The sequence below is a fragment of the Rhinopithecus roxellana genome, chromosome 5 (genome assembly GCF_007565055.1).
Source record: "Rhinopithecus roxellana isolate Shanxi Qingling chromosome 5, ASM756505v1, whole genome shotgun sequence".
Classification (NCBI taxonomy): Eukaryota; Metazoa; Chordata; class Mammalia; order Primates; family Cercopithecidae; genus Rhinopithecus; species Rhinopithecus roxellana.
Window position 1 is genome coordinate 21,210,614 of NC_044553.1, and position 25,913 is coordinate 21,236,526.

At 39.5% G+C, this 25,913-nt stretch overlaps 1 protein-coding gene across 1 annotated transcript; it reads right to left on the bottom strand.

The window, feature by feature from the left end:
- Nucleotides 1-4,159: 4,159 nt before the first annotated feature.
- Nucleotides 4,160-17,397, bottom strand: ARRDC4 (arrestin domain containing 4). The gene is made up of 8 exons (XM_010358586.2): nucleotides 16,927-17,397; nucleotides 12,329-12,395; nucleotides 11,954-12,101; nucleotides 9,869-9,971; nucleotides 8,607-8,863; nucleotides 7,954-8,116; nucleotides 7,267-7,421; nucleotides 4,160-6,877 (listed from the first exon to the last, which is right to left on the bottom strand). The coding sequence occupies exons 1-8, from the start codon at nucleotides 17,231-17,233 to the stop codon at nucleotides 6,821-6,823; spliced, it is 1,257 nt and encodes a 418-aa protein (XP_010356888.2). The 5' UTR covers nucleotides 17,234-17,397; the 3' UTR covers nucleotides 4,160-6,820.
- Nucleotides 17,398-25,913: the final 8,516 nt, after the last annotated feature.

The window sequence follows — 25,913 nt, forward strand, 5'->3', positions numbered from 1 at the left end:
GCTGGCCAGGTTCTTGCACTATGCAAATGACACACCTGGTCTGACCAATCTCTCGTACCCTATGTAAATCAGACACCGCCTCCTCAAGCTCCTGTATAAAATCCCATGCATTTCACCACGGAACCGGAAGACCTACTCGGGAGCTCCTCTGTCTCTACAACAGAGAGAGCTTTTCTCTTTCTTTCACCTGTTAAATCTCTGCTCTTAACCTCACTCCTTGTGTGTCTGTGTCCTTGATTTCCTTGGCATGAGTCAACAAACCTCAGGTATTATCCCAGATGAACGATGCCACTTCACTAAGGAAGATAAAGGAAACTAGAGACTAAGCTCAATATCACACTCCTCCCATGTGTATGCACACTTACATATACATCTTTGTTTTAATTTAAGAAGGAGAAAGAAGTTAGGAAAGTGTTTAGGTTCCTAAGCTGTTTTTCCATAATCTGAGCTTTGTCAGAAGTATTATAACAGATCTGTGGCAAAACTCCAAAACCTTGGACCCTCAGTGCAGTTTCTCAAATGTGCTCACATGTGAACCTAGATCCATCTTACACCTTGCTATTCCAGTTTAATAGTAGGGTATTGAATCTGGCTTCCTGTGCTGCAGTGATTTAGGTGTGTGAAATATGGAATTGTTTTGTTGGACTCTTCCTTATTCCTTATCTGTTTACCACCCACCAATACAGCAACTACTAAAAATAAGGCTAGAGCTCTGTGTTCTTCTAGTAGTGAGATGAATCAATGTTGATAACGTGCCCTCTCTTGATTCCCAGGTGTATAAACAATGAAATTTTTGATGAGTTTTCTTGCCCAAGGGGTGAAATCTCCAGCCAATAAAGAGAGCATCTATCTGTGTGTGAGTGCACATGAGTGCATGCCTTGTGTGTCCGTGTGTGTGCATTCGTGTGCTGTGTTTTGAAAGAAGCTAATTAAACTGTAGACACTAAAGCTTTAGATGTTACTGAATCAACTCAATCAACCAGTTCCGGCAAGTCCAAATATTTGCAGTGGCAGCAAATACGAATAAGCGATCACATATAGAACACTTGCCATGTGGACAATCAGATAGATTCTGTCATCTAAGATTTAAAAAGCAAAATAAAAAAATACCACGGAAACCTTCATGTTATGGGAAAGTGACTGCATATTTGTAAAGAACACAGTCAATACTAGGTGTGTGAGCTATAAATAATGTAGTGATTATTATTTTGGTCTGAAACATTTTATGTCCTTTAGTCATTAAAATTAGGATCTATGAGACTGGGGCAGCATGGAGAAATGACTATTATACCATGCAGTGTCTTTTTTTAAAAAAGAAAAAAATAAACTTAGGGCATCTATTTCCCACCATTTTCTCATTTAATTACAATTCCCTGATACCTTTCTACTAGTCTCGTACTGTTTGGGGGCAAACTAGTAAGAGGCTGGGGGCAAAAGGCTCCTCTTCCAATAAATTCCTGTGGAAGTAGGAAGCTATTATCTGTTTCTTCCTTTTATAATGGAGCTCAAATTCTTACCTGAAATAGACCCCAGCCCTGGAGGTAAAGGGTGTGGAGGAGAGGAAGAAATAGCAGTGCTTGTGAGTGCACATGTGTATGTGTGCATGTATGTGGCAGGTGTTTGCAAACACGTGGGAAGCACTTATGCTTTCCTTGTTTCCAGTGGGAGAAGCTGCCTAAAGCATGTCTCTTCCTGTTCAGCAAGACATCTTGGTTCCCTGAAAATTCGTCAGGGATGGTGAAATCTCCATCAACGAACACAGAAAGATCCACCAAAGAGACAGTTCATGGTGAATTCAGTTATAGTGACATTCTAGAAGTTGACACCGGTCAACCCTTTCTATCCACCTCCACCCTGTCCCAGTGTCTTTCTTTTGCTGTTGCTTCTCATCACCAACAAACTCATGTCTGGTTTTTGGGAAACATTAGTGTGTAATGGCTTCTGTAAAGTAAGAGCTCTCCTTTCTAGAAAAATTTAATAGTCTTAGCAATTAAGCCCATGTTTTATAGTATTGTTTCATTAGGAATAAACACATATATTGTAATTAAAAACTTTTCTCAGCTTCTGAGTGGTCTTTCCATTTTATCAAATATTAAGAAGTGGGAGTATGAATGAAGGAATTAAAGAAGAAACAGAAAAGAAGGAAAAAAATTCACAAAATGTAATACACAATCACACCAGGCAACTGTAGTCTCTTTCCTGGATAATTTTTGTTAAAGTTTATCAGACTCAGAAGCTGATATGATAAATAGCCCAATATAGTTTCTCCTTGTTGTCTAATATCATTGCAGGTCTATCTGGCTCATTTATAATGTAATTTCTTTCTGTTTAAAGGCAAAATACTTCAAGTATTTGACAAGCTAAACATTAGCCCTAAAAATGTGTATCAATCTGCATTTATATATTTTCTGCATAAAAAGTTCTCAAACTCAAAATCAAAATATTTACAAAGGTATCATGTGCTTATCGATGTCACACATTTTCTTTGCAAAGTGCATAATGAAAATTTCAGAAGTAGTCGATTCTGTTTGCTGTAAAATGTCTCCATTAAAATACAAAGAAACAAACTATTGGTGCGCAGGGCAATTTGCATGGATCTTAAGGGGTGTTCTGCTGAGTAAAAAACTGCCAGTGAAAAACTGCCAGTCTCAAAAGGTACATACTGAATGATTCCATTTTTCTAGCATTCTCAAAATGGCAAAACTACCAAGATGAAAAACGGATGGGAAGGCCGGGGTGAGGGAAGGAGATGGAGAGAGGGAGGTGGTGACTATAAAGGGACAACTCAAGGGAGTTTCTTTGCAGTGATGGAGCAGTTCTGTGTCTTGATGGTGGTGGTGACAATATGCATTTCTACAGAAGGTAAAATGTCATGGAGCTATACACAAAAACATACACAAGAAAAATTACTGCATGCAAAGGCTGGCAAAATCCAAGTAAGGTCTAAGATCTAGTTAAAATGTATTCTCAACGTCCTGGTTTTGCTAATGTACTGTAGTTATCACTGCGGAAGACCAGGTGATGAGTACGAGACTTCCTTGTACTATTATTGTAACTTCTTGTGAGTCTGTAATTATTTCATTATATAAAGGTAGAAACATAAATCTCTGTTGAAGAGAAGATTCTGGCAACTAAACACACTTGGAAGCAATTTAGTCAAAGACTGGTGTCCTTTCAGGAGGCAGAGCCCTTAAGTGTAAACACTAAAGACCCCTGATTTAGCATATGTTTAGTATCCAGGTAACCAGGAATGCAACTCTTAGACTGTGTAACTGAAAACAATTAATTGTTCCCATTACTTTTATGAAGGTTGTAGAATCAGGAAATTTCAGAGCAAGCAGGGTCCACGCTCTCAGGTTACAACTCTCTGTTTTGGTATCCTGATTTGTAATGTGAGGGCTTTGTCCTAGTTTCTTTGCAGTGTCTTGCCTAGTTCTAAATTTCATACTACACATAAACTACAGAAATGGTAATGGTAATCATAAATTTTGCCTCAGTATTGCATGAGACAAATATTTCAACTTATATTGATTATAAATGTGGATACAGAAAGGACCCATTTATTATGTAACACCATCTATTAAAAATAACCGGAGAGCAAACCAACTGGACTAATTCTTACTCCTTAGATCAGGTGGCAATTTTCCAGGACAGAGGGTCTGGGTGGTTTCCTTGAAATGACATATCATTACATCCTCCTTGTACAGAATATAGTGCTCATATCTACTGATATCTACTGGAGTGTTTGTGTAGAAAGGGGTGGCATCAGTGTGTCCCAGTAAGGACCCCTTGTGCCCATGAGACCTGCTAAATCGACCCTGGGGAGATTCAGGGCAAACACTCAAACTCAGGAGGCTCTAAAGAGTAACCTTTATCATTTGGGAATAAATGATGATATGCTTTTTATAACCAATATAGCTTTAGTTTCCTTACTTGTCTCAACTACTTTTCTTCATGGAATGCTAAAATAGGACTACCTTGGGAAACTGAGCCCACTGTAAAAACAAAGTCAGGTTCTAGGGCTGTTCTTCCTTCATGATAACACGCCTAGAGAAAAGGATTTTAACTGCAGTAACATCTGTTTTTTTTTTTGGTATTGAGTTCCCTTAAGTCTATAATAATTTATATTTGAAAAAAAAAAAAGAACTAGCAACTCATTGCATTAGTGTAATAATTTTATTAATAAAACGAACCCATAGGATTCAAACAAGTATACAAAGTATTTTTTTTCCTGTGGGTTAAATTGTTACACTTTTAATAATAAAAATAAGAAAGTTTTCATAGTTAACTTACCAAAAGCATAACCCTTGCCTATTGTTTCTTATTGTGCAAAACAAAAACAAAGAGTTTTGCCCACAGAAGGATTTTGTGCACCAAAACATGCACATTTTCAATTTCAAAATTTCGGCATCAAAATGAAAATTCCAAGGCCACGTTTTTGTTTTTTCAAACTAAAGAAGAGCAAGAGGGGAATAAACAAGCAAATAAGAGCAGCTAAATTTTTAATCTTCATTCCCAGGTATTTTCTGTTTCGATGTAGAATTCTCCACATTCATAAAATGATATCTTCAACCTACTGCTTATGGTCAGATATGCCAGTATCAGTTCAATAAGGCAAGTCACACCTTTTAGCTATTCTCTTAAGTCCTACAGAGATAGTTTCACTTCAATTTCACAGGGTCACTTCAAGATTTACCTTAAAAGGTGACAAAACAATCCTAGTGAAGGATTCCTTTAAGTAGTTGCTTTTCTAGATGGAGGCAAATAATTAAACTTACTCTCTCTCCATACTGGAGTTTGTTTCTTTCATTATGTTTTAGTATCATGGAGTTAAACAATGCCTTGACAAGGCATGAACTACAACTTAGAAGTCAATAAACAGTTGAAGTCAATAAACAATGATCTTTTGTAAAGTAAAAATCAACTGTTTAGAAAACACTTAAATACACATTACCTGTTTAAAGACACACACACAAAAGAGCAAAATTCAAACACCAAATCAAGGAATAACGTTTTGTGACAATTTCAGTAGCACAATTACTGGTCTAACAGTTTTGCATTGTGGTAATTTAAATAGCGGCTTACGATGAGAGAACTATGCGGGATGCTTCCATGATTGCAGAGAAGAGAGGTAAGCCCAGAGGGTGAAAAGCATACATTTGCCTAATGTGTGTAGAAAATTCCCTGATCAAATGGCCAACTAACTCTTAAATACAAAATTTAACCTTAAAAGAACTTTTCTATTTTTGATGAACATTGATTGAAAGAAAAATCATCATTCTGTTAAATGAAGTACAGTATTCTGCAGGGGAAGCACCAGGGTTTCTAGATCAAACCCTTAGGACATGAAGAAAACCAAAGTACTCTGCTAGTTCAAAATCTCTATCACAGGAATCCCTGGCTCCGTTCCACGTGTCCAGAGATGCTCTCAGCTCACAAAACCAACAGATGGCGGGAAAAGCAAGTGAACGTGTGACCATGTAGGAGGGGAGCTGGGGACAGTAAAACACTGCTCAGACTTTTAGCAGCAACACAATCCTGTTGGTCTGAATATCCTGAGGTTAAAGGATAATAAAATATTGCACCAACACAATAAAGAAAAAATCACAGTTTAAACAGAATTACTAAAGAACTGGAATAATGTACAATGCAGTGACTGCTATCAGTAGACCTAGGTCTCTTGACATGAATTAAAGTTGTGTCTTTTTAAAAAAATGACACTCCTACCTTCTTTTGGTTTGGTGTTTATTTTGACATTCTCTTAGGTATACATATATTTACTTCCATTTAATGCTAACTTACTGAATTTTCTCCTTGGCCCAGTTTCATATTTAGTGATAGATGACATTGTTGCTGTAAACAGCAGTAACTCCAAAGAAGAGTACTCAAGGTGAGGGATTTAAAAACATATCTGATAACCCCATTAGAGGTAGGTTAGAAAAAGGCCTCTTATTTTGGACTGTGTAGTTATCAAGGCATCCTGCAGATGCAACCTTTTCTCTCACTTCTTTCTGACATGCTCCTAGGTAAATAAGATATGAGGAAAATCAAACATATATCCTGTTAAAGCACTTAAAGGGGGTAAAAAGTACAGCCTTCAACAAAATGTGTTTTCACACTGAAGTTCATCTTTCCCCTTTGAACCGACAAGCTTTTCAAGAAACCCTTTCTTGGTTTCATAATACTGTACTGCCAATTTATAAACTACATTTTAGTCTACCCTTGAAAGAATGAAAACTGTAGTACTTCATTAGGACCTCATATGACCATGATCTCAAGAAAAGATACTTTCAATGTCTCTAGGCCTGAATATGATAGGAAATCATGAAGCACCCAAAACCTCAGGGTCTCACTTCGTATTTGGAGTGGGCCATTTTCCTATTCATGCACACCCTTGTTTTGTTACCCTCTCCAAAATCAATTCTTCCCCGCTTCCGTTCATATAGCCTTCATTCCACTCTTTAAAACACCATGGGAAACTCCCACAGTGTTTCCACTGTTTACAGATTCCTTTCTCTCAGGTCAGCGCAGGCACCCTTTCACTTACTCTATAACCATCAGGACTTCCAGTACATTCTGTGACTTTGCACATCTTCATCCCAGTTTTTAACAGGGATATATATATGACCACCATATAAACTTGTGCAGCAATCCTGTCGGCCCACCAGAAATTTCTCACATTCTTTAATTCCTATTGCCTTCAGTCTTGATATTCATTTATGTTTTCAAGTGAATCTTTCCTGTCTCTTTCCCAAAAAGGCAGAAGGAAAAGAACCAACATTCTAATTTGATGATGAACACAGTGATTTCTGAAATATGTTCAGAGAATGAAGGAAACAGGCTGGGTCTCTTCTACATCGCTAGGATGTGGATCAACCTGCAAAAAAGAGCAGACTGAGATTAGTGTTGTAGCATTATTTAAAATGATTCTAGTACCTATTTCTAATTACATGATGGTTATATGCCAAGTTGGTCAGAGCCTGCTATTAGTAAGTCCCAGAAGGTGCTTAAGTTCTCTATATTCCATGGCCAAATAACACACCTTAGAGGCAATCCACAATACTGTATATGATGCCACAGATCACGAGGAAAATAGTAAAAAAAATCTGGCAAAAGAATCAGTGATAATCTATTACCACTGTATAAACAAATTTAAATGCATCCCTTACTAATTATGAGTCAGCAACAGATACTCTAATAAATGGATGACAAAAAATGATTTGAAAATAATACAGTAAAAGTCTAATTTTCTTTTGCTTTGCTTACCTCTGCATAAAGAGGTGGAGGTTGAAACCGGAATTCCTGTATACAGGCAAACATAGGACAGCACACTTCTCCCTCACAGTTAGGGGGTTGAGGGTAAGAAGGAATGTGTCTAGAGAATTCTTCCTCTGATACCACATCTGCATAATTTGGTGGTGCTGAAATAGAAATGAAGTTGGAGTAAGAAATCCACTCAAAAATTAATCTCAATTCTTAACTGTTACAAAAACAAGAAACAGCTAAATTTGAAGATAAAAATATGGCATTCTTTCCCTCTCATCAGCAAGGTTTTATGCATATTACAATAAAAATAGTTTCTCCCTTTATTAAACTACTACTAATAGATTATATTCTAGTCTCTTGAGATATAGGTAAACAAATATCACTGAAATATGACTACAGAAAATATGTAACACACCACACATCTGACTACTTTTCACTGTTTTCCTATTACAAATAGGAATTAGCAAATATATATCTTATTCCTGAATCTGCTATCAGCAGCTTTGCATCCTAGATAAAGCTAAACGTTCAAAGCCCCTCCCAGGACTAACGCTTTATGATTTTTTAGTAGTAGGAATAAAGAGCAGCAGTACTAATCAACATTTGAGCACTTCATAGCTTATATATTCTGTTCTTAGTTATTTTCTAGGTAAAACTTCATTATGAAAGAACACCAAAATATTTTACCTTCAGGCTGTTCTGGCAGGGTCAGTGTCAACCAGCTCATATCCATACTGAACTGGCTGGCAATGCTGGAGTTTCTGCTGCCAAAACCATTATATGGAATTGTACCAATCACTAATGGCAGTTCAAGCATCAATTTTTTAGCACCAGGAATGTGAATGTACACCTAATAAGCCAAAAAAAAAAAAAAAAAAAAAAAAGAGAGACAGAGAGAGAAAGGAACAAATGTAAGTTACACCTCCAGCAGGTAGCCCAATTACTTTCTTTTTTCATAGAAACAAATGCTTTTGTCAGCTGCCACCACCCTCATCACAATTCTCAATTGTCTTGATTAAACAAAATGAAGAGTATACAAAACATAGTGAATGCTCTGTGACAGAGAACTGTGTCCTTAACATGCATCACTTTAGGTTTGCATGGTTCATATAATAATTATAGAAAATAAAGGATATGTCTTCAATATAACAAACACACTTTAATGCACCTCAATTCTTTTATGGCATTCTATTAAATCCCTTGTGGGGAATAGTTTTTTATTAAAAACAAGGGCCAATCTTCACACAGTCCCCAACTGGTGTTAATGCTGACTATGCACAGTAACATGACATCAGTTATTGTCCATCATACACATTTTTTTTTTAAAGAGCTTTGCTTACAGCTAAGGAATAGTCCACTCTGATAATGCAGCAATCCAGGATGGATGGAGTGACAGGTGGAATTTTGAGTGTTTTCCCATTCCATGTGTCCGTGCTCCCAGAAGCAATGTGGTTTCCTCGCACATTGGCGACCATGTGTCGAATGGTCTTTGTTTTTCCACTAGCCAAATACGTCTGGGTTTGGAAGATAGCAGCCTTTGGAACAATCAGACGAGAGGAACAATTCTCTATTTCTGCATAGATTGGAATAGCTTCTCCTAAAAAGAAAACAAAACCAGGGAGGATTCAGGGACTCTTTAAAAAGTTCTCACGACAGTGGATTAGGGCCATATAGCTGAAATGTTCCAACATCACTTTAACAAATTGAGAAGGTTTGATGGAAAACATATTGTAAATTCAAGCCAGAGAAATAAAAATTCACTGCAGGTTGTGGTAGATCTTATTTTCTAATTATTGCATTATTGACTTTTCTAATGTAGCAATATTGCATTAGCAATTCTAAAGATATGTAAATGACCAGTGTCTATATAAATTAGGATAAGATATACAAATAAATGATTCAGGACTATGTTAAGTATAAAAGATCACTAACAAACTCATTAGTGCTTATCAAATTAAAATCTGCCCAAGAGGAGAACAAAGCCTTTGCTTTTAAGGAATTAATAATGTTAAGGCACAGAAAGAATCAACGGATGGATTAGGCAAGTTTTATAACATTATGGCTCCACATCATACCATTCCATACTGAATTCCTTTCTAACAAGTCCAATTCCTGAAGCAGGGGCCAAATCCACTGCTGGAAATGGGCCCTTCACTATTGGCAGTTCCAGTAACAATCTGATCGTTAAGTTTGTTAATATACTACATTCCAGTCCCAAGTATTTGCATATATCAAGCCAGCAAGGAATCAGAATGTCTAACAGCATTTCATACTCCAATAGTTCTCTTCTTAGCAATACAACCCTGGAGATTCTTTTGCAACATTAAAATCAGATGCTGGCATTTTCTCATTCCTCTAGTTATTTTCTTTGTTACTAAAGTAACAGGATCGAAGTCAGAAAAAAACAGGAGTTTGACTGGAAACAATTCCTCCATTTAAAAATACTTAAATATCAATTATTTATATTAAAAATGTATCACTATTCATGTTTTAAAATACTATACACGTCATACAATTACAAAAAACACTATTTAAAATCACTTAAAATTAGCTAAGAAAATGAATGAAATCTTTCATTTGGACTTTCAAGCATTTTGCTTACCATTACAGTATCCCTTTCTTTCAATTTTGGCACTCAGCGAGACTGGACCAGAAGTGAAAAACCAACAGCCAACCATTTTCTCTTGAGTTTTCAATACAGGGGTCTTGAAAATATCAAACAATAAAATAACCTTAATTAAGCCACTCTAGAGAACTCATATAACTTAAAATTATGTCTTTCTTCACAGAATGGTTGTAAAGAAATACCAAAAAATGAATAAAACTTTCTTATCCTTATGTAACATATTAGCCCAAATATGCACAAAAACACAGCATGTTAAGACTCCCCCTTTTAGGAAAATCACAGTGAATTTTCAGATTCAAGAATTAGCATGACACCATTTTATTTTACCCTGAAGTAATTATGTTTTCAGGAAACAATATACCATGTTTTTTTCAAAAAAATCAAAAGCTGTATTAGTACTTATAAACATGACAGAATTATTTTTAAGACTTTATATATAAAAGTCAGGTGTAAGAATAAATGTTATAAAAATAAAAAATAAAAATAAAAAATAATAAAAACATTATATTTATTTTGGCATTTAATAAGTGGAATAATCAAACAGCCTTTTCCCACCACGTACTTCAAAATGCATTATCAAGCAGAAATTTCATGTGTTCTTAATTTGGAATGGTTTTGGGGTTTTGTGTAATAGTGCAATAACGTGTAGTGTTAACAGATCTGAAAAGCTTATTAAACATACTATCTCACTACAGTATTCTATTCTATAGTGTCAAGAGAAGTTACTACAAGATTTATAATGTTCAGTTTACAAGTTACACACACCAAAGCTTTCTGTAAAACCCAGTTACTTGCAACATTTTTTCTTTATTTATACAAAGAATAGCAAGGGATCAACAGTGTCTGTTTTTAGCAAAGACAAATCCCTTTAAATCAATTCCTGCAATGGTCATAAAAACTTTAAGAATATTTAACCTGCCAATTCTAAGTAGTTTTTAAAATACAAGCTACTTAGCATCACCAATTTTCAAAAATGGTTTTAAAGCAGCTGTTAAAGTCATAGCTATAAGCCAGGCCAGCTGGGTGCTGGCTATTTTATGATTCTGACCACAAGAGGCCATGTAACCATAGCATATCTGCTGTCTTTTCATAATCTAAAGGTGAACATTAAATTCTATTTCTTTTACATGTGAAAATAAGATTTAAACAACAACTTTTTAACTGCTAGCTTTTTCCTTGTCTTTCAAAAACACAGGCTAGAAAAACCTCCAACATGAAAAGTACATCTTTGTCACATCAGTATCGTGATGGAAAGTTTAAATTATCTCAGTATTTTCTACGAAGTAAAAAAAATCATTCATTCATATTTAAATGAAGAACCATTAGGTCCTAGTAGCTATCATGAAAGTACAAGGTATAATTTTATATTATTTTGATAATATGGGTTTAGATAAAAGAATCTAGCTCATTAGCTCCCATCTTGCCTATTCTGTTGTTACTTATAGCCTGATCTTTCTTATCAGTCTACAGTATTTCTGGTGATTATTAGAAGTTCAATGCTTTAATGTGGCCAAATCTGTCATAAGGAAATGATAAGTGAAAGGATCTCGGCGGCAGCTGCATGCACTTACTTAATGTTAGAAAATGACATGCAAAATGGAAGGATACATAGCATAATGGCCTGAGCTTCAATAACAGGCTGAGCATGATTAATACTCTTCCATAATTACTGTTCCTCAACCTGCTATTATTGAGGAGTTTAGAATACCCCAGTCCTGTAAATGTGGCCACTCTGGTAAAAGTAACTACTCTCTATGTGTGCATTATTGTTATTAAGCCTTATTAATGCATTTCAAGCCTGTGTAACTTTTTGGCAAAAGAAGCCCTGAACAGCAGGGACATAATCAATAGTATTAACACACACAATTTGTAATTTGTCCAACCTAGAATCATATATTTATAGTGAATGCCTTTGGGTTACAAGATTGTGTTTTCCAAGCCATCAGAAAGTGACAGGACAGACTACCAGTAAACTGGCTAAATATAGATCCCACTGTTGAAAGGAAGGAGGAAGGGAGGGAAGGAGGAAGAGAAGGAGGAAGAGAAAAAGGAAGAACTTACTAGTAATGCTGGTGTGTTGACATCGACATGACTAACAACCTGCAGTTCCCTCTTTACACTCTGATCAGGTACCTTGGGTCGTTCCAACACTGCCCGGACACAGTACTGAATGCTTCCATATTTCCCAGTAAATGAGGTGACCAAAGGTCTGAAACCAACCAAAGACATTAATTATGAGTTTACTTTCAGTTAAACATAGCCAAAAAAAGCATGGTTTAAAATGTTTTAGGTTGGAAATAAAAAATGAGTAAGTCTATTTAGGGACTATTCAGTATAAACATGCATACTTGAGAATCAGAAGATACCTAGCAGTGATACATTTGGATGGACATATTGCAGAGAAAGATAACCACAAAATTATACAGTTTCACTTACTCAGATGGAAGTTGAAAGCGAAATGGAAATTCATGTTTTCCAGGCTGTAATAAAATGATGCCTTCACCTATAAGAGATTGTATTTTATTTTAATGAAGGATGGTATTAGATCAAGAGTTTTCACAATGTAAATAATTTTTTGAAGGAAGTTTTTCTGGCTACAAAATGCACCATACTCCAAAAGTTTATTAAACAAATGTACAGAATTAAATCTGAGTGTGTGTGTGTGTGTGTATGCATGTGTATGTGTTTGAGAGATGGGGTCTCGCTCTATTGCCCAGGCCAGGGTGCTATGGCCTTGAACTCCTGGGCTCAAGCAATCTTCCTGCCTCAGACTCCCAAGGAGCTGGGACTACAGGCATGTGCCACGGTTCTTGACTAATTTTTAGTAATTCTTTCCAGAGATGGGGTCTTGCTATATTGCCCAAGCTGGTCTCAAACTCCTGGCCTTAAATGATTCTCCCACCTTGGACTCCCAAAGCACTAAGCTTATAGGGGTGAGCTACTGCACTTGGCCAGTTTTTACCAAGTACCATAACACTCACACATACATACACACATATATTCCATTCTCAAATAGGCCAATTACTAAAGTGCTAAGGCTCAGAACTCCAACATACATATATATGTGTATACGGATATGTATATTTGTGTGTGTGTGTATGTAAAAATCACAACTGCTTACCCCCATTCTATTATACTAATGGGAAATACCAATATTAAACTGGACCAAAAACGAATTTAGCAAAAGACAGATTTATTCTGGGTATACCAGAAACATCACATTGAGTATTCTTTGAGCAGAAATGGAAAAGGGAGTGAAAACTTTATGAATATTGTTAATATTGGGTATAACACTAAACAGCCAAACCAACAAGACAAGCTATTAAGCAAGTCATGCATGTATCCCTGAGCTCTCCTGACTAACAAAGAGTTTCTTGGTGGCTAACTTGGGAATACAGAAAGGGCTTCACCAAGCATGGCCACGGCCCTTTTCTCAGCTTTGGGTTACCAGCTCCATTTTATTTCATGCAGAAGCTTATCACTGGATTGTGAGAAGGCCAAAATGCAGGGTGTGGAGGGACTTTGTAAGGCCAGAGGCACCACAGAAACCTGTGATGAAGGTACCAAGACAATCTGTTTAATTCAGATCCAAAGTAGACTTTGTGGCTTTCACAGTTGGTCAGGAGGCTCTCTTGAAAGACTTATACACTCTCCTTTCATTTCATGCTCAGATTTAATATTGAACTCCCTTATTGTGGATAGGATAAATAAGATGAAGAAATGGGAACACAGAGAGAGAACTCTGAGATTTGCCTGGTCATCTGACACTAAAAGACACTAAAATGAAGATTTCTACTTTATCCATTCACTAAAAAAAATTAAAGAAATCAGTAGTGAAATGGGAATTTTTTATCCCTTAAATAAAAAAACAGAGTTTTATTTTATGACCTTAACCAAGTCAGCTGACATTTCAACTTTGTACTTTTAGAAAATAGGAACACATTACTGACCCATTAAGTCTTCTGAATCTATCCCCTATTTTTAATGTGTTAACATCAAGGGTGATAAAAAAGTGACACACCTGCCACTTAAGTCAATTTAAATACTCCACAGGTGGGTGACTGGAGGCAAAGTGAAGAACAAGTCACAGGGGCATGAGATCATGTTAAATTCAGTGGCAGGGAGAGTCCCAGTGGCTGAGGTGTGCTCAGGAAGGTTGCAGCAGAGCTACAGTACCAGGGACCAGGGAAGCATCTCAACCTGATGGCTGTGGAGTGAAAGGCTCAAGGCAATCCCAGTGCTCCTAAAGGAGCTGGGCTGAAGTTCTAATTTGAAATTATTAGATTACAGAACATGACCAAGTATTTACAAATATTTTGAAGTATGTATTTCATTTGAGTTTAAAATGCATAGTGCTTAGATTTCAGGCACTGTGGATGATCCTCAAATAGACCGGGGGAGGAAAGGAGATTACATGCTTGCACACAAGTAATTACCATAGAGTGCTAGAATCTAGAGCATTTACAAAGGAACAGGGGTGGGCCCAACATCTTCAGGACCTGAGGGCTGGAATGGAGACAGGTAGGAAGCGAAATTTAGATAAGGGAATAGCATGAGGAAGAGCATAGCAGGCATGTGTGGGGAACAGAGTTACCCAGGATGCTGAAGAGAATGAGAGAGATAAAGTTCCCCTTTCATTAAGAAACAAATTGACATAGGATCCATATCATTTAAAATGAGACTTTCAACTATCTCAAAACATAAACAGGAAAAAGAAATAGGAAAACTGATAAAAATGGGTTACAATATTTGGAATTCACTCTTTGTTTTCTTTTCCTCTTTCTCAATTTTTTTTTTTTTTAATGTAAAAGGTTCATAAGTTGAACCATGTGCCCATTTCTGCTCTGCACCAACCGCTCATTATTTCTGTCTTGTATACTGAGCCCTACAAAGTCACAGAAAGATGTTTCAATCACTAATGGTCTTACAGCCAAAGCTCATAATTAAAGGTTTTGATGAGCCACGGGATGCAGAAGACCATTACAGAGGCAGAGACTGGGGCTCAGGAAGGGTGAGTTACTTGCATAAGGTCACACTGCTGGTGGGTGACCAAGAACTGAAACCAACTCTCTGATTCTGTCTTGTCTTTCTACTACAATTTCTCAATAAAAATATGAAGAAAAGCAATCACAATGATAGCAAGTAGTTGAATTAGATTAAGGATGTCAAATAATTATCTGTTGCAGTGAGCTGAGGTCCGGCCACTGCACTCCAGCCTGGGTGACAGAGCGAGACTCCGTCTCAAAAAAATAAAATAAAATAAAATAAAAATCTGGAGAGCATTTGTGAAAACAGATCCCAGTGCTACATAACATGGATTTCTAAAAATCTCCTTAGGTGATTGAAACACAGCCAGGTTTTGTAATGAAATGAACCCCAGAATATAGACTGTGTCAAGATGCTAACTTCTTCCAAGCTATAGACATTAGGGGTGACTTATTTTTTTTCCTCAGCTAAAAGAGACTATGGTCTTAAGCAAAATGTAATTGTGCCAATATGTGCTATGATACATTCTAAAACAAGTTTAAGATTTTCAAATTGTCTAGCTTTTACATTCTGTTTCATATGTATATATGTGTGTGCCTGTGACAAATAAACATCTGACTTGTGAATTAAAAAACTATTTGTTAGCCCAGATTTTACCAAAGCAGTTTTTTATTGCTAATTCCAGGTTCAACTGTTTTTAATTTTACATCTATTTACTCAGCAGGTTACAGGCCCAGAGATAGAATCCAAAGTCCTGGACAAAAATGAATGTATGTCTCTCTCCCAACGTCCTTGACTCCATTCAGCCATCTTGCAAATTGTATTGTCTGCTTCCACTGGGGCCTGGGTTGATCCTGGAAGCCATACTGAGGAAAGGGTATGAAGGAGTAAAAACTATCACTAGCACACTGTTCCCATTGATCCAAAAGGCAGTTTTGCTTCCAAATACGGTTTTCCTCACTACAATTTTGGGATCACTCAGATGATCGCTTACCTTGAGGACTTCGCTATGTCCACAGTAGGATAAGGCAAAACCACATATTCTATTATATTTTGTATAAGACATAGCACATAAATATAATGCGTTCACTCTTCAAGGAGAGGAGGTACATACCATCGTTTTACTTAATAGATAAAAGCTCGTGGCAAAAAGGTAAAAGTTTAAACTAGTTTCCATCCATGAAATAAGAGTAAGACTCATGGTTCTTGGTATTTTCATGACTAAAGGGATCCAATTTTTGGTATCTAATATTTATAAAACACTCATGTAGTGTGTCCCCACATGGGTACTTCTGGAAAAGTCTACACTATGAACTGGACTTCACCAAAGTGAGCAGGAAGGGAAATCCAGACATGCCCAGACGCCCTTGTCTCTAAAGGCATTTTGAGTAGAGAGATGTGGGGGAGAGGGGAAGAAGTGGGTAGGAGGGAAGGAGGAAGATGGGGAGGAAGAGGATGCAGAAGAAACAGCAGCAGTATCAGGTACAGGCACAACTTCTTACTAAGGGGCCCTGCTCCCCAGAAGAGGGAAACCAAGCATGATGGTCAAGTCTAGAAAACACTTCCTTTGAACTCCTACCCCTCAGGAACTACTTCCCTATTCCCAAAACCAAATTTCTGCTAATTCATCATGAACCAAGAACATGTCCAGGATAGGGAGGAGTGGAAGCCATAAGACACGGGCACCACAAAATGTAACCTCATAGCCGCCGGTACCACCATCCCTTCCTCGACCAGAAAGAACAGGACCTAGATTTTTGGATCCCCCACTGTCCAATCACAGGTTCCCACCGCACCCAATGGCCCCCTCCCCTCGCGGTCCTAGAAAATCCCGAGCCACTGGGCCCAGGCAAGGGGCGGGGCGCCAGGTAGAGCTGCGCACCAAGGACGTGCGGTCTCTCCTTACCCGCGAGGCTAGGCCGGACCCGACCCCCGGAAGCCCGCCCGATCTCACCTGCCAGGTGGGCATCCCGCCGGCACGCGGCCTCCCGGCCCCTCCCCGGCCCCGTAGCCTGGCGGGGGAACCCCAGGCGCTAGCCTGCGCTTACCGGCTGGGGGCTCCCGCAGGCTGAGGCGCACGTTCAGGTACTCCACCTCCGAGAAGACAGCCAGGGCCGAAGCGCCGGCCGAGGCGCGGGGGCCGGCGCTCGGGCCCCAGGCGGCGGTGGCGCGGCCCTGGGCCTCCAGGCGCAGCGCGCGCAGGGCCACCGGCTCGGACGCCTCCAGCAGCACGTGCCCGGCCACCGTCTCGCCGCTGGAGTAGCAGCCCTTGCGCTCGTCCTCGAACACCAGACCCAGGCTCTTCACGCGGCCCTCGGCACCCACGGCCGCCGCGCACCCAGCCTCGCCGCCCATCCCGCCGGGCGACTAGTCCCTGCCCCTAAGGTCGGCAGAGACCCGGAGCCGGGGTCGCGAGCACAGCCGCACCGCTGTCACAGGCGCTCGCGGCAGGCTCAGGCCGCCGCGGCAGCCGTGCGGTACCCGACAGAGCACCGGCTTGCCGACGGGCCTGTCGCTTTAACAAACCCAGTTGGGGCTGGAGAAGGGCCGGGACAGCCCACCCCCGGCGGACGGCCATAGGTCAGTTGCGAGCCCTGCTTCTTGCTGATTTGTTGTAGATGGTCACTGAGTTATTTCATTGGCGCTCCCACGCGTGGGTTGGCGCAGGAAGGCCGTGCGTGATCAGGGAGTGTTGGCCAATCGGGAGGCTCCGGCGTGCACGTGCACAGGACGTTTACTGGCTGAGGCCAGGCACAGTCCTGGAGCCCAGGCCAATAGCGAGGCGGTGCGCCCATGTGGACAGACAGTGGGAAACAATATCTGTCAGGGAGGGGGCGGAACAGGGTTTTTCTCCGGCTCTCAGCGTGTCAGCCGTTCCCATAGTTACGAACGGGGGCGGGGTTTCCAGCAGCGTAAGGACTTTGCAGGAGCCGCTGGGTTCTCCCTAGAGCATGAAGTTGTGGCTGTAACTGGCTTGTGTTTATGATTACATCTGCAATACTCAAGAGGAAATAGATGCTCTGCGAAATGGAACTCGGCAATATTTCCTTTTGAGATCTTGGGGGCCGGCCGCATCGGGACTTTAATGAATGACTTGGAATCTTCTAACCTCCAGGTTTTTGATCCCCACCTCTCCCAGGTTTCAGAATTCCCAGACTATGTAAGAGCCATAGATAAGAAAAATGAGGGTTGTGGTTTTAAACCTGATATGTCCCCTAAGGAGTTCTCTTCCTAAGCTCCGCAGTATCGCTGTTAGGAATAGCTGGAACTCTGATTCTTCCTGCTGTAAATAAGGTCATGAATCACATTGTTTTTGAACAACATCTGTCACTCAAGTTTCTGCCCCACCCGAAAGTTTCCTGACATCAGTATCATATCCACAAAAATTTCCAATTGCCTTGATGACTTGTTCCCCACGCCCGCGGTTCCTCTGGCTTGTCCTGTTACATTTCCCTTTTTAACCTTCCAGTTTTTTTCTGTTCTGTTTTTTACCGTCTTGCATAGCTTGTCATTAGCTGACCATCATTTTCTTAACTTTTAAGTTGTCCCCTTATTGACATGCCACGTTTATGAGCTGTTATGTATTGATTAATCTCACAATGAAATTTAACAATTTTCCTTAAAAAAACCCTCAAAGGTTGAAAGGTTGCTCTACTACCCTCGTTGAGTTTAGATTATTAATGTGGAGCTTTGATAAAGTTTTATAAGTTCAAAATTTCCTTTTTAGCTCTCAGAGAAAGTGAAAAAGTCCCAAATTAGGCTCTGTATAAAGTTCTGAAATAGTTGTTCTTCTCTGACCATTTCGTCCAGAATAACTCCCAACATGCTCTTACTCTGCCTACTTTTTTTTTTTATAACACAATCTGATCTTACGTATTTATCTGTGTATTATCCATTCCACTCATTTGAAACACAGAACTTGGATTGAATGATGCATCCTAACCTTGTAGTAGTATTGGCTCTGCAATACATGAATAGTGTTCTGCCTCTTATTCTACTAAACTTTCACTGTCTCCAGGCAATGGTTCCCTCCAAATTAAGTGGCTGGGAGAGGGAGAAAAGGACAATGGCCCTAACAGTGACAAAAGGACCAAATGGTAGATTTTGCATTCCGTATTGGGAAAGACCAGACTCATTGTTCTCATTTCAGTTAAGAACAGTTTTAGCTGGCCAGGCACAGTGGCTCAGGCCTGTAATACCAGCACTTCGGGAGGCTGAGGCGGGCAGATCACGAGGTCAAGAGATCGAGACCATCCTGGCCAACATGGTGAAACCCCGTCTCTACTAAAAATACAAAAATTAGCTGGGTATGGTGACTCGCACCTGTAGTCCCAGCTACTTGGGAGGCTGAGGCGGGAGAATCTCTTGAACCCGGGAGGCAGAGGTTGCAGTGAGTCGGGATTGCACCACTGCACTCCAGCCTGGGTGAGAGAGTGAGACTCCGTCTCAAACAAAAAACAAAAAACAATAGTTTTGGCTACAGGTGACAACAGAATGTGTGACCAACACACAATCTGCCTTTAAAAATATTTCTTGTTTACTAGACGAAAAGATCAATAGTACGAGTATGGACCCTTCGGGTTGATTCATCAGAGTCCTTTTATCTTTCTCCTTGACGTACTCTGCTACCTTCATGGTAGTAGAGAATTACCACAGCTCTAAGTGTCTCCTTCTCTTCCTTAACAACAGAGTTCAAGACATAAAGCAAGGGAGGGTCTGCAAACAAACAAAAATTCTCTCTTCTCTCAGAAAGAATATATATTTATATCCTAGGATCATTGGCCAAAACTGAGTCATATGTACACCTATAGATTATTGACTGGCGAAAATAAATAGGATATTTACAATTCACTTACGCCAGTGATTCTTCTCTGGGTGCTGAACACAATCAGAGCTCTGTTAACAAGGAAGAGGGGCAAATGGCTGTCGAGCAGTCAACATTGTAGAGCCATTCGAGTGGCTTAAGTGGGTCTGGCCAAATTTGCTATAGAGCAGAGCTGCCCCAGCCAGACCTTAAGAGGATATTTAAATAAAAAATCTTCTATAACCAGAGAGAAGGTAATTTATATGGTGACTCAACTCATTCACAGATAAAATTCCATTTTTGTTGTGTATACATTACAATGAATATTCAAGTTCAGCTATTATTAATACAGCAGCATATGACAGTTAAAAAAATCCGATCTGACAATCTCTTTTAATTGGCGTGTTTGTCATTTACATGTAATGTGATCTTTAACAACGTTGGTGCTACAACTTGTGTTCCCAAAATTCATATGCTGAAATCCTAATGCCCAAGATGATGGTATTAGGAGGTAGGGCCTTTGGGAGGTGATTAGGCCGTGAATGCCAGGGCCCTCATGAGTGGGATTAGTGCCCTTACAAGAGGCCCGAGAGAGAACCCTCGCTCCTTCTACCATGTGAGGATGTAGAAGGCACCATCTATGAAGACACAGGCTGCTATGGCTTAGATATGGTTTGTCCACACCAATACTCATATTGAGTTTGATACCCAATGTGGCAGTGTTGGGAGGTGGGACCTAGTGGAAGGCGTTTGGGTCATTGGAGTGGATCCCTCATGAATAGCTTAACACCCTGTGGCAAGAGTGAGTGAGTTCTTGCTCTCATGGAACTGGATTGGTTCTCACTCGAGCAGGTTGGTAAAACGAGTGTCGTCCATTTCTCTCTCTTACTTCTTCTTTCCACATATGATCTCTTTGTGCATACCTGCTCCCCTTCTGCTTTCTGTGGTGAGTGGAAGCGGCCTGAGTTCCTTACCAGATGCAGCTGCCCAATCTTAAACTTTCTGGCCACCAGAATCGTGAGTTAAATTAACCTCTCTCTCTCTCTCTATATATATATATATACATATACATATATATACACACATATAAGCCTCAAGTGTTCTGTTTATTTAGCAGCACTAAATAGACTAAGAGCCTGGGTGTGGTGGCTTATGCCTGTAATCTCATCACATTGGGAGACCAAGGTGGGCAGATTGCTAGAACTTAGGAGTTGGAGACCAGCTTGGGCAATATGACAAAACCCTGTCTCTACAAAAGATGTAAAAATTAGCCGGGCATGGTGGCATGTGCCTGTAGTCCCAGCCACTTGGGAAGCTGAGATAGGAGGACTGCTTGAGCCCAGGAGGTCGAGGCTGCAGTGAGCCAAGATTGTGACACTGCACTCCAGCCTTGGTCACAGAGTGACATGCTATCTCAAAACAAAACAACAACCACCGCCAGATGAAAACGCAGGTCCTCGTGGGACACCAGATCTTCTGGTGCCTTGATCTTTTGACTCTGTAGTCTCTAAACTATGAGAAATAAGTGTTTGTTGTTTATAAGCCACCTTGTTTTATGGCATTTTGTTATAACAGCCCGAACAGACTAAGACAGTTGGTTTTATATGTGTCATTTTATTATTTGCTTTGGTTGTGCCTTCATCAGTGTGTCTGTGTTTCTTTATTCTTTTTTTCCTGTCTTCATTTTGATTATTTGAACATCTTTTAGTAATACATTTAAATTTATCTGTCTTTTTTTTACTTAATATATATTTTTAGCAGTTGCTCTAGGAATGACTGCCCTTCCCCTTTTCTGATATAGCTGCCATGTGTATTACATCCACATACATTAAAATTTACATTTGTATGAACCTCAGAAAACCCACCAATTTTACATTTTATGTTTATGCTACTCTCAAGGCATAAACATAAACATGGGAGAAAAGAGACAAATCTTCCTTACAGCAGAATCCCAAGTAATTTATATAGATTCTCCTCCCACTCACTTTGAGTGGGTGCTAGACCTAGTGACTTGCTTTCAATCCAACAAACACTCTTTGGACTAGGTGATGAAGACTAACATCACCAGTGATAAGTTCTGTTGATAGCATGTACCTCTCATATGATGTTAGGTAAAGGGCACTTCACTTCTTTGATATTTTACCCTCAAACCGTAAGTCCAGTCTAAGCATGAGCAAAACATCAGAAAAACCCAATTTGAAGGACATTCTACAAAATATTCCATGCATACGCCTCAAAATTCTCAAGGGCGTGGAAAATAAGGAAAGACTGAGAAACTGCCATTGAGCAGAAAAGACTAAGCTGATGTGGTAACTAAATGCACTATGATATCCTAGATTGGATCCTGGAACAGAATAAGAACTTCAGTGGAAAAACTAGTGAATCCAAATAAAGCCTAGTTTAGTTAACAGTTATTGGTATTAGTCTGTTTCACATTGCTGATAAAGATATACCCGAGATTGAGTAATTTATAAAGAAAAAGAGGTTTAATGGACTCACAGTTCCACATGGCTGGGGAGGCCTCAAAACTATGGTGGAAGGAGAAAGGCATGTCTTACATGGCAGCAGGCAAGAGAGAATGAGAGCCAAGCAAAAGGGGAAACTCCTTATAAAACCCGCAGATCTCATGAGACTTATTTACTACCACAAGAACAGTATGGGAGAAACCACCCCATGATTCAATTATCTCCAATTATGGCCCTCCCACAACATGAGGAAATTATAGGAGCTACAATTCAAGAAGAGATTTGGGTGAGGACACAGCCAATCCATATCAGTAATGTACCCATATAGGTCTCTTAGCTTCAACACACAAACTGTGGTAATGTAAGATGTAAATAATGGGGGAAACTGAGTGAATGTGTACAAGATCTCTCTGTACTATCTTTGCAACTTTTCTGAAAATATAAAATATTTCCAAGGTAAAATTTATTAAACAACAATCAGACCTACTTCCCCAAACTCTCCTGCTTGTAGATACCATTTTTTCCTCTTACTCTGGATGAAAGATAGATTTGTCTCTAAGCTTTTGCTGCTTGTGCCCCCTGGTAGTTCCCCACTGGGACCACCCTTGGTTCAAAGCAAGGAGATAATAAAAGAGAAAACCCTACACAACATTTACTCTTGTTACAGTTTGCACTTCAGATTTTGACCTCCCTCCCCAAATCACCTGCTAATGTTATTGGTGTTGAGATAATTACTTTTATGTTTATTATTTTCAGAATTCTGGTTATGATCACTAGGAGAGATAGGCTGCAATGTTTTAACTCTATATTTTCCAATACCAGAAGTTCCAGTTTATCTTTTCAGACCCTTGAGATTTTATGAAGGTAATTGAATCGCAGCATAAGTATTATACCAGTGCTCATTCATTATCTTTTTGCGTGGTGCATGCATTCATCTTGCTATTGCTTAGATTTTTTTTTTATCTTGTAAATTTGTGTTCGCACACACTTCAGTTTTAATTGGGGGACTATATCTGTATGCTCATTGATGTTGGAAATTCATTATGGCCCAAATTCCAGTTTCACAATTTCACAGTTGGAGATAGTTTGCAAAGAAAATATCTGTAGAAAGAAGGAGAAGACCTAATCTTTATTAAGCACCCACTGAACTCCAGTTCAGATGTTCAACATAAACAATCCTATTCCAACTCGTAAAAAGCTCTGGAAGTGCATCTTGGGATAGAGGTGTGAATTGACAGACAAGGCTCCCAAGGTTCAGAAAGATGGGCCATGTGTCTTGCTTCATTTCCCACAGCCAGTAAGTCATTTGCCACAAACCAAAGGCTACCTGTCTTGTTTTCACTATACTGCCTCCAAGGTTAAAGGGGAAAGAAAACAGAAGGAAGGGAAGAAGGATGGAAGGAAAAGGAGGAAGAGAAGAAGATTAACTTATTTTAATCAGTGGACAGGACAGATGTTCACCAGTTCCTGTGTGGGTTCTTTTTTTTTTTTTTTTTTTTTTTTTTGGAGACGGAGTCTCGCTCTGTCACCCGGACTGGAGTGCAGTGGCCGGATCTCAGCTCACTGCAAGCTCCGCCTCCTGGGTTCCCACCATTCTCCTGCCTCAGCCTCCCGAGTAGCTGGGACTATAGGCGCCAGCAACCTCGCCCGGCTAGCTTTTTGTATTTTTTAGTAGAGATGGGGTTTCACCGTGTTAGCCAGGATGGTCTCGAACTCCTGACCTCGTGATCCCCCAGTCTCGGCCTCCCAAAGTGCTGGGATTACAGGCTTGAGCCACCGCGCCCGGCCTGTGTGGGTTCTTTACCATCATGGTTATTTGCACTGTTGACACTGAGGTGCTGCCCTCTGAGTTACTAATACTTTACTGGAAATGGTTATCCCTGTACTAGAGCACTCTATGTATCCTCATGCCTAAATTTACTCTCCCCCATCTCCCCAAAATGACTCCGGCAGTTGAGGAAGAAATAACAGAGCTTTATTACTTGAAGGAAAGTTTGAAGGAAAAAAGGGTATGGGGAAGAAGACAACTAAGAACAGGACAATAAAACAAACAAACAAACAAAAACCCAAAAAATATGAAAGCATTGAAGACAGTTTTCGTTTCAGTTCTTATTTTGATGAAGAGACAGATTACTATAAGGACTCAGGATCCTTTTGCTAAAGGTGTCTTACTCTGAATAGCAGAAAAGGTCCTCCCTTCTTATGTCATGGTTTACACATACATTATGTAGTTGTATTGCAATTACAACGGGATGAACAGAATGAGGAAAGAGTTTCCACAAATGAACTAATAGTAGATTGCATTGCCATTACTAAAACTGAGCAAGCAAGTATGAAATCAAGACACATAAGATGAGTAATAATTGTGGGTCTTCAATAAATATAATTAGATTTATATTGAATACAGAATCAATGGGAAAAGCTCATCTGTGACGAAACATTATTTGTTCTACATGTTTGCCCTTTAATATCTCTTTTCCCCAAGAAGGTCAGTTCCAATTGAAATTGCCCTGCGATAACTGACTCTATGATTGATTTAAAAAAACACCTGCTTGTAAATATTTAGTGGCTCATGAAGTATTCTAATTGAATTAAATAATAAAATGATTATGAAAATGGTGGAAATTATAACAGCTTTAAAAAAATCACGCTTTGAACTGAAGTCCAGAGAATTAAGACACTGTGTTTTCCAATAGACTCATGGCAAAGAGTATGTGAGTGTGAGTGGGACCCATGCTAGTGTTTTGGTCCTGTGCAGACCCTTCCACCACCAACACATTTCTCCCCTGGTCTGAAGCAATATTCACTTTGTATATGCAGTTGCAAACACGTGCATTTAGGAACATATGGACATATTTTTTATGTGACATAAAACCTATCTTATATAGCTGTGTATATTTGTCTTACATACACATGCACACACACTGAAAATCACACCTTTCTTGAGGAATCTGCACCTTGCTTTTCTTCATTTCAAACTCTGTGGTCTGCTTCATAGTTTCCATGAGTAACATAGGATTCCATTGTGTGACTGCACCATTCTTTATATAATCTTAGCCTTGGCTGGTGCAGTGGCTCACGCTTGTAATCCCAACACTTTGGGAGGCAGAGGTGGATGGATCACTTAAGGTCAGGAGTTCAAGACCAGCCTGAACAACATGATGAAACTCTGTCTCTACTAAAAAGACAAGAATTAGTTGGGCACAGTGGTGGGCACCTGTAGTCTCAGCTACTCAGGAGGGAGGAAGGAGGATTGCTTAAACCTGGGAAGCAGTGGTTGCAGTGAGCTGAGTTCATGCCACTGCACTCCAGCCTGGGTGACAGAGTGAGACATCATTTCAAAAAAAAAAAAAAAAAAAAAAAAATCTTAGCCTCACTAATAGGCATTTATATTACTTTAGATTTAGGGTTATTAATAATAATAATGCTGAACACCCTTGCATATATCTGCTTCCCCTAGCATAGGCACCTAATGGTATATTTGCCCTCTCAAAGATTTTATTCTCAAGTACAGTGAGTGAGATTGTTTTTTAATTGCCAGCATTGGATATAACTAGTCTGAGATTTTTGCCAGTTAAATGGATAAAAAATGGTATTTCATTGTGGTTTAAATTTACTTTTGTTTGTTGTTGTTGTTGTTTGTTTTTGAGATGGAGTCTTGCTCTGTCTCCCAGGCTAGAGTGCAATGGGCACACTTGGCTCACTACAACCTCTGCCTCCCAGGTTCAAGCAATTCTCCTACCTCAGCCTCCCGAGTAATTGGGAT

Bases quoted from the DNA above. Each gene is read 5' to 3' on its own strand.
- ARRDC4 (XM_010358586.2), bottom strand. From the start codon at position 17,233: ATGGGCGGCGAGGCTGGGTGCGCGGCGGCCGTGGGTGCCGAGGGCCGC. The intron at 12,102-12,328 runs GTAAGTGAAACT...GGTTGGTTTCAG, and splicing joins CGCTTTCAACTTCCATCTGA to ACCTTTGGTCACCTCATTTA. The intron at 7,422-7,953 runs GTAAAATATTTT...TTTCTATTTCAG, and splicing joins CCTGCCAGAACAGCCTGAAG to CACCACCAAATTATGCAGAT.